Genomic DNA, 9,776 nt, shown 5'->3' with positions numbered 1-9,776 from the left:
AGCGGTTCCTTCTTTTTCTCCGAATTTGCATTACTAACCTGTGAAAGCATCTTTGTCCCTGTAGCATTTATACTAAACAGATGTACAAGAGAAAAAGCAAGGTACACGCATTTCTTTAATGCTATAAAGCCACCCCCTAACCCACCTTCAGCTGCCTTTGATGTATGAGATACAATCATCATTGTATTAGATACAAAAAGTATTTCAGGTGATATAAAAGCTGTCAAGTATTTTAAAAGTCTGCAATATTTTTTTCCTAAATAGCATTCATGAATTCCATAATGGTCTATCCTGAATCGAGTAGATTTTAACTTTTTTTTTTTTCCTTTTATCAAAAATATTTAATGCTTATTAAAGGAATGACAGTAAAGTACCAAATAGCATCAAATTGGGAAGGGCTGTAAGTACACAGAATTTGAATGAAACCAGCACTCAGTAAAACTGAAAAATTGAAATTGAGTAAACGGAAGATACAGTTCGGTATGTGAGGTTCAATATCTATGGCTAAATACTGAAAACAGCCAAGTCTAAAGGCAGCTGTAATGATAGACTTATCTACAGAGGGATGGGATTAAAATCCAGAGCAGAATTCCAGGCTAAAACAACTGGTCATACCTACGTAGTAGAGGGTTTTGAAAAAGCTATCTCTAATCAAAAGAAGGTCACAGAGTCACACTAGCATCCTTCAAATAGTCAGTGTGCTTTGCACTTTAAAAAAGACACATGGGCTGCCAGGACTTACCAGGAAATCTAATAAATGATGACGCAGAAAGAGGAAAGAACTATTTACTCTCACAATGTAAGGCCCAGAGACCATTCCGCTGAATGCGTGGAAAAACAGAAGAAACAAAACGAGCCATCATGCTGGAATTACACATCCTGCTGCCACAGGACCCTGTTGGAGTTCACAAATTCAGGTAGGACAGGTCTACCTACTAAAGCTCCTTGAAGGGGCTCCCAAAGAGGTTATTTTCCTTTATGCTCTTTCTTAGGTAACTGGACCAGCTACAGGTAGACAGTTTTCAGCTCAGATTAACCCAATACAGCAGTTCTCAAGGGAAATACAGCAGCAGTGCTTCTGGGAGCTCCGCTGCATCTGTTTGTACTGGGCATTATAAAGCAGGGACTAAGCAAACACTGGTAAGGCACTCTCTAAGCATGTATTTATTTATCTTGTCTTGGAGGTAGTGGAAGCAGACATATGACCACATGTCTTTAAAGAATTTTTTTTCTTAGAAGACGCAAATCTGAGTACTCCCGACTACGAACTATGTTTGTCCACTCATCCCTGCAAACCCAACATCCCCAGTCACAGCCCAGCCCCAGCACCAGTACCATGTGTGAAAGAGCCAGGGACTAAATAACTACATTAAACTACAGATTTTAGATATTTCTACTAACTGAACACATTTTTGAAAGCCATAAAGCAACACAATTCTGAAGTCCTTAAGAACAGCACATCTCAGTGTTCTTTTCTCTGTAATCATTATCCCTAATACTTTTAAACAACGAAGCACTGCTTCCACACACAAGCTCCAGCTGCAGAAAAGAGCCTTCCCAACAGCATGCAGGGAGCTCACAAGGAGTCCACAAACAGCAGAGAACAATGCTCCCACCACACTGGAGCAGACCACCCCTTCACAAAACTCCAGACCACTGCCTTACCGGCACCACTTACCGCTTCTGCAGCAGCATCTAGAATGAGCAGGGACTTCCACAGAGGGGCAGAAGCCCAGGCTGAGGAACAGCCACAAAGATCTGCTCCCATCAACGCACCTCAGCTGGTGCAGCACCCAGCTCCACAGGTGCTTCTGCTGTGTTTAGATGTGCTCTTCTGAAAGTGACAGCACTCAACATAGCTCCAGGAAATTAGGCTACATAACGAGAGGCTTTTTGCCAGCAAGAAAGTGTTTTAAGACTGTATTGCACTCTTTGGATGAGCACGCTATGACTACAGAATGCATCTGTTTTAGGACAGGACACTGCAATAAAGAGCAGAGCTGCACACAGTGAGCTGCAGCCCAGCAGCTTCACACAAAGGAGCCCCAAGAAGCTCTGAGACCAGCTCAGCCCCTTGCTCTGTGGCTGTTGCACAGGAGCTGTTACACATCCCCAGAATGGGGCCCACAGAGCAAAGTGGCCCAGAAACACAGTATGCTAGAGAAGAGGTGCAAGCCTTGTAGAGGTACCACTACACTCATACTCCGATCTTACAAACATCTCCTGGCATTCACTACTGCTCACTGGCAGACAGGAAGCTACAGAAACCTCAAATACCCTCTCAGGCTGCCCTGCCCTCTGCCAGACCATGAGTTTATTTATTCTTATTAGGCATTAGCACTCCCTGCTGCAGAGTTGAACATGATTTGTGTGTGAACTCCAAGCAGCTGTCAGTCCCTTCCAGCTCCTCCCTTGCATAAAGGTGCCACTGGTCCCCCTTACCTTCTCTCTCACCATCTCTGTGTAAGTATCACCAGTGTAATCTTGTCACCTCAGAGTGTTTGCATATTCATACCTTGCCAGTGGACACCCTCAGGCTTGTTGAGATGCAATACGTAGTTTCCAGAGAGTACTCAGCTCTGGTACTAGGAAGCGCACCTACGTAGCCTCTGTGCAGAATTAAGTCACAAATAATTAAATTAGTTCCAGCCTTAAAACCTGACTGATACTATTTCAGTGGAAAGTTGGGTTTTAGCTACAGCCCACCAACTCTGCCTGTTTTGATAGAAAAGCTGGTGTACCTGCTCAAAAAATTGAAGGAAACTGTTTTTCACAGACTCTACAAAATATTTGAAGTCAAATACTTTTGTCTTCATATAGCATTAATATATATATATTTTTTTTTCCTCTCACTGAATTTCCTCACATAATCAGGCGTGTTGGGGGAAGCTGTACCTGCAGAGATTTGCAGCCCCTCAGGCACTGCACAATGTATAGGATTCATGTGATCTGGGCATAACCCAAGGATAAGACCAGCCCGGAGTCTCAGTGAAACAAAGATCCCCACTGGCACTGCAAACACTGCGCAATACCAAAACATACTAGCTCTATAGTTCATATCTGGAACAAGTGTCATAGCCCTCATTTTCTTTTCTAATAATCTGAGACTGGTAAAAAAATAAATAAATAAGCTGCACTCCAGCTCACACTCCTGGCATTGACAGCATGTTATTTTTCTGTTTTGCATAAAATCCACAGAGCATGTTCAAACCCAAAGGACGTGCAGAAACTCTGATGGGTCTGTCCATTCTTAGTAAGTGACCGGTAGGTCCATACGCACTAGAATGTATGAATTCATTCCAGCACAGAGCAGTGCAGTGGATTAAAATTCATTGTAGGGCATAAACCTTGAACGGAATACTGCGTCTCGATGCTCTACATTAAAACAATCTTAATAGTAGTAGCTCCCACGAAGTGCCAAAGGAGACAAGCCATTTTGCTTAAGAAGGGCTCATGGTTTTGATAGTTTTACACTGGTACAGGAGTTCTTTGATTTCCTCTGGAAAAGAAGGGACAAGCTTCAGTGATAAATGTCACTGAAATAACCTGTGTAGTTCTGCCATGCAAACTCCACCTGCAGTTCTGTACCAGTGTGACAGGTGCAGTAAATCCACTGCTATGACAGAAACAAGTCTTCCTTTAGTAAATATGATGAAAATGGATATACAACTAGCTTTGTCCAGTGATAGTCCTAAATATTTATCAGAATGTTGATCTTATTATTAAACAAAAGAACTTTCTTTAAAGACTTTTAATTATTTTACAGCACTCCCACGCAGCCCAGAATACTACTTTCCCCTAATTGCTCACATTATTCTTTTAAAAATCTGTATGCAAGCTTTCTTGATTAATTGGAGATTTGTCAAGGAAGAAAACTCCTTTCTTCCTTAACACCATGGCTCTTTTAGCTAAGCAAAAATCGATTTTTTTCTTCCTCACATGACACACACCATTGAATATTGTATGCAAAATTACACTTGATCCAAGAAGGTGAGAAAACACCTCACACTACCCACCTTCTCCTAACCAGAGGAAACATTTTGTGTTTAACTTTGGTTAAAAAAAAAAAGATCTTTTGTTTTCAGAACTAATGATAAACACCTGTTTGACAGAAGTAACATTATGACTGGTCACTCTTTTACTTCTAGTACTAGATGTAAGTCTTTTACCTTCTTATGTAGGTAATGTCTGTTTTGCAACAGGACACCTGTTTCACTGCACTGAACAAGCCAACACCTGTAAGATAGCTGGGATGTTATCATACTCTGTGGGACCCAACTCCATTTCTTGCAGACGCAGCTACAACCAAGGCTGAAATTGTAAAAATGTCTCAGGTTAATGCTGTCCTGAGGAATGCAACTCTCACCCTCCTCTGCCAGTGGGCTCTTAATGTGTAATTTAACCAATGATTCAACTCCCACATGCTTACCAATTTCCACCCGAGTTCCAGGAGCAGAAGGCTATCTTTCTGATGCTGGAGAAACATTTGCAGCAACGTGAAGCAACTGTCACAGCACTTCTAGTCAACAGTAACTGCACTTCAGAGACAAAGGACATCTAAAATTCTCTAGCATATCCTGAATTGGGCACCAAAAATTAATAAATGTTCAATAACATAATTAATAAATGTTCAAAAATTAATAAATGTTCAATAATCCAGTTATTGAATTTAATGTCTTGAATTCTGTCTTAGATGCCCTCATCTACAGAATAAGGCTGTTACTCATCTCAGATGAATATTGATGAAGAATTCAGTTTAGCAAACAATCCTACAGAAAAATCAAAAATAAACAGTGCTAAGTTTAGGTGATGTGCATTAGGCTTGGTCATGCACAACTGAACAGGGAAATAACGCATACATCAGCTAGGTGTACTGAATGAAGGATTCCATGGAGGACAGGGGAGAAACCAGGACTTTCACATGTGATAATACACAAGGGAAAAAACGCCACAAACAGCTTTAAGTTAGTCATTTCCTAGTTTCTGACTATTTGCCTTTACAAGTTTGTTGTTCCATAATTCTCAAAGTTTTATTATTACCTGGTAAAATGAAGGCATTATATATATATATATTTTTTTTTTTTTTTTCCTTTCTTTCCTCCATGTATGGTAAGATCAAGCTGCTTTAGCATTTGTCGTTTTCTTATATTTCACAATGACAAGAATTTGCCAGCCAACTAACAAATGGCTGGAAAAGATGAAACATGGTCTGCATACAAAGAAATTACTAGAAGTTACACTGCATCAGAATGCTGTAAAAACACAATGTTATGGAAAGAAGAATGCTCTTAACTGCACTGCTTTCTCTATCTACATCTACTGCAAGTCAAATAACTGCATTTTAAACAATTCCTTTGAATCAATTTCCCTACTTTCAAAGTGATATCTTATTATTTAGCTTAGCTGTATTGCTGACTTAATGCATGCAAGTTACCCTCCAGTTGAAGAAGTATGCATGATGCAAGCATCCATACACATCAACCAACAAAGGTTTTCATTCAAGTCTTTATTTATAGCTTGAATTTTTTTCACTGCATTTAAAAATCTAAAAAAAATAAATATTTGTTTCACAGCTGCAAGTCACATATGCATTAACACCACAAAATCTGGAATTTAACCAGAGAAGGAAAAGTCAAATCTGAAAGTGTCCAGCTAAGCACAATCGTCTCAGGGCAATTATACTAAAAATAAAATCTTAAGAAAAGGGGAGAGGGGTGTTAAAGAGTTATTTCAAATGCATTTATCTGGAAAAAAGTGAAAATTCTATTAGAAACCATAAACTACACTTTCAGCATTTAAAAAATAAATGTTTAACCTCTTGACAGCAATAACTGTCTGGTGCACCTTTTTCTTTTAAGCTGTATTCTTGACACATGGCTGCAGAGGTTCCCAGTGATAAATTAACCTCTTTTATAATTGTGTCCGCTTGCTTACATAATCAGTCCTTAAAAAATAAAACAGTGCAGTATTAAGTCAGCTTGTCAATCCATATATTAAAAATGCCATTGCATGTAGGTACTTTTTTCTTTTTTTTTAAACCAGCACTAAGTGACAGCTTCATGAAAATTGCTGGATTGTACACTGTGATGATGAATGTCTTTAAACAAATACTTCCATTATTAAGGTTCTTAAAACAAACCAGAAAAATATATCTTCAGAAATCAGAGTAGTCACTTTTTTGTTAAAAGCCATAAAATAAGCTCATATTCAATTACAAGCAATAGAAACCATACTGCTATCGGAACATAATTATTTTATCACAAAAATTTATTATTTACAAAATGAAAAGTTACGAAGTGAATTTTATCAGGGAAAGAGTTAGATGTTCTTACTAAGTGATTTGAAAAACTTAAGCAAGTCTCTCATGCACTCACACGCCAAATTGTTTGTATAAGGTGAAATGTTAACTCATGTTAGTGAAACTTGACTCCCATTCACAATACTCTAATTTTTATTGTAAGATGGCGAAATCCACATGGTTCTGTACAAGAAAATGTTCCTCAATTCTGTCTTTTTTTTGGCTCCCATGAATATCCACACCACTGAACGTCTTGCAAATAATCAGTTATATTATCATCTCCATCATTTAACCCACTGAATTTACCACCACAAGAAAGACACAAAAAGTTAGTTTAATGATCCCACATTACACAGAACTCTCATTTCTGAAGTTATACTAAACTGAAACCTTCATAGTGATCTATAGCCTGGATCAGCTTAGATTTTAGGGTTTCTTTATCTGTGTATTTTGGAAGATCAAGAAGATTAAAGCAAGTGTGAGCTACCGGAAGATAACCTTCTCCACCTCCTGTCGGTTGGATGACTAGTTTAAGACACTTCATTCCAAGAATCGGAATACGATCACTGCCTGTCAGAAACACTGTCAAGAAAAAAAAAAAAAAAAAGTCCTGAAAGCAGTTTAAGACTAAATATCATGTATCCCATATACACAGTTCTAATCATTATTTACATTTTTCAATTACATCCAATAAGTTTGAAAAACAATGAATGACTTAGCCCAATGTCCAGATTGCACGTATAATCTCAGAACTGTGACCCAACAAGTAATAACATATGAAAACAAGCAGTCCTTGATAAAAGCAGGAAGTTGTTCTTGCTTCAGGATTTGTTACTTAAAATCCACAGGCTATACCTTTGCTGCACTTGTGAGCATCTTGTAAACACACAGAATTAGGTTGTTCAATACAAAGTTTGTTTAAATTGTGAACTAATCTATGATCTATTCTCAACAGTTTGTTCACAAAGCAGCTTCTGTATCTTTGTCTTACCCCATACATTTTCTCTCACATCAGTGCCTTGAAGTATCTACAATCAGTTATAACTCCACTATTCCACCTATGTGCAATGAAGAGTGGAGGATGTAAACCTGATGTCCATCCACAAAGACAAAAATTGAGGTCATCAGACAGACGACATTAGCAGTTTACATTGTTGGGCAATTTATTTATTTATTTATTTATTTAATGCTGCTTCAGTCTACTGTGATTTTATAACCCTCCACCACCCAGAATTACTCAGGACAACCTCAGCAAAAAACACAGAGAAGCTCATAATCAATTGCTTCTACTGTGACTTTTTTCCTGTATACAATCACACCATTACAGACAAATACTTGCATCTACCCAAACGTATCAAGAGCCTGAAATCGCAGTGATCCTGTTCACTTAGCAATTTCTGCAATGTAGCATCAAATACTTACACAAAAACTGCTTTTTCTTCTCCAAAGGCAATTCATGAAAAACCTCCCAGAATATTTTAATCGTAGAATGGTCTGCCCAGTACTCTCCTTTGTATTCTGTATTCTAAATGAGCAAGAAATTAGGTTATACCTCGCATATGAAAACAGTAGGATAACATAGCAATGAAGTATTAAGAATGTGGTTTATGTAAAGGGATACCACGCTGCAAGTTACACATTACAATTTTCCTTGGTCAGTTTTCTTCAGCTCTTCAGTCTGACTTCAACTACATGGGCAGACAGACATACTCCAAAGCATTTTCAACCCCAATGAAGTTGTAACATAAAATCTCACAGTAAGTTTTAGTGACCAATAATATTTATATTTGTTAGCGGCATGCATTTTTGCTTAATTTTCCCCTTCTAACGTAACAAATTATTTAAAGCTGCCTTTTGGGTTTGTGCAATTTCTCTATTCCCCAAAAGTCTGACCTCCCCTAGAAATTAGATGGGAAAATCTTAAGCAGGAATATAAATAATATTTTGGTGTCTTAATTCACTGACAACTTATACCAAGAAGTTCCTCAGTTACACAGTTATCAGGGTTGGAACTTGTACTCATCACTTATTAATGGAGAAAACAAAGCTCAAAGGACACTTACAGATTTTGGTTTTGCATCTTGAAATTAAACATATATATGAAACAAATAGCTATGGTTTTTACCTTCTCCAATTCTTTCCAATCATAATTTGTGTTCCCGATCACCATTGCCTGCAACTCACTGGGCTGGAAGAGCTGAAGAACTTTACCTCCACATACTTTGTGGAAGCCTGCATGGAATGCACTGAATAAGGAAGCCACAGATTTATTGAAGATGTAATCCACGTAAGCATCTACAAAATCTTGCCTGTACAGAGAAGAAAAAAAGTTATATTGAGAGGAAGAGGGGAAAAAAAGTACGTCACCCTTCCATCAATAAAACAGTAGCCATTTGAGTACAGAACACCTCTCTGAAGTTAAGCAAAAAGGATCTTCATATACTTATGTTCTCTGCTCTATGCTTCAGGTGTAGCAAAGATAACCTGACTTAAAATAGCATATAAATGTATATAAATTTTTTTTCCAAGACAGAGCCTTTGATGTGCAATATAAAACCTGCAACATTTAGAGTTACTTATTTCAACCACTATGAACATTTTTCCTATTTGTACGCATCACAGTGAATCGAACTGTCTAGCAACAAGCTTAAAGGCTCAAATTGCATACAATTTCCTGAAGCCACATAATGTCAAAATAGTTTTTTTCTATTGTTTTGGTTGGTTTTGCTTTGTTTTTATTAAAAGGATTACTATATGCACACTGAAGATGCAAATCAACTTAAAAAATACATTTGAGCCCTACACAGTAAAATGATGAGGGAAAATTAGCTAGGATACTGAAGAAACAGCCTTATCTGTGCTTCAGGACAAGTTCTCATATTTTCTTGAAAGCACCTTCTTCCACAGCAGTTAGCAGTTAAAATTCCTTGATACAATATTTATTATTTATTAAATGATCCTAGTTAATACTGTTAGTTTCTACCTTGACAAAGTGACTCCAATTATATATTACACTTAACATACCAGTGCACTTTCTTTATCCACAGTATGAGTAATATTCACAGTATTTGAATAGCATCACCAGTAAGTTAAAGAAACATCAAACACATTTTGATGATACACTTACTAAAGCTGTAAAACATTTCCCCTCTTAAAGCTCTCAATGAGATATCTGTTTTAAGCACAGTCTGTATAATAAATACTAACAATGGAAAGAAATGTTTCTCCAGAGCAAATTCACAGTAGTAAATTAATTAACATTATTATACCCTATGTTAACATTTTAAAAACTGAATTAAAGATTCATGGAGTATATTGGTCTTAAGAAACAGGACTTCTTCAGACAACTAGCAATGACATCGCAGTATACCTTCCATAGGCACCCTAAAACTTCTTTTACATTTCAGTTTCACTGTCACTTTGTGACTCGAGAAACCACCTCTGGAAAACTTACAAGCTACCACGTTTAAGATGAAGT

At 37.5% G+C, this 9,776-nt stretch overlaps 1 protein-coding gene across 5 annotated transcripts in view; it reads right to left on the bottom strand.

The window, feature by feature from the left end:
- Positions 1 to 4,837: 4,837 nt before the first annotated feature.
- HERC4 (HECT and RLD domain containing E3 ubiquitin protein ligase 4) overlaps positions 4,838 to 9,776 on the bottom strand; it is a 34,207-nt gene continuing 29,268 nt past the window's right edge. For 4 of the 5 annotated variants that reach the window (XM_082765140.1, XM_082765142.1, XM_082765143.1 and 1 more), the window contains exons 24-26: positions 8,424 to 8,607; positions 7,721 to 7,823; positions 4,839 to 6,880 (exon numbers count right to left, since the gene is read on the bottom strand). In XM_082765140.1, coding sequence (XP_082621266.1) covers positions 6,672 to 6,880; positions 7,721 to 7,823; positions 8,424 to 8,607 — 496 coding nt within the window. In that variant the 3' untranslated portion in view covers positions 4,839 to 6,671. Of the gene's footprint in view, positions 6,881 to 7,720; positions 7,824 to 8,423; positions 8,608 to 9,776 lie in introns of all 5 variants that reach the window. The other variant, XM_082765144.1, reaches the window with a different exon arrangement.

The sequence above is a fragment of the Aythya marila genome (assembly GCF_965140915.1).
Source record: "Aythya marila genome assembly, chromosome: 7".
Taxonomy (NCBI): domain Eukaryota; kingdom Metazoa; phylum Chordata; class Aves; order Anseriformes; family Anatidae; genus Aythya; species Aythya marila.
Note: the sequence above shows the minus strand (reverse complement) of the source record. Positions and strands in the feature narration are given on the sequence as shown.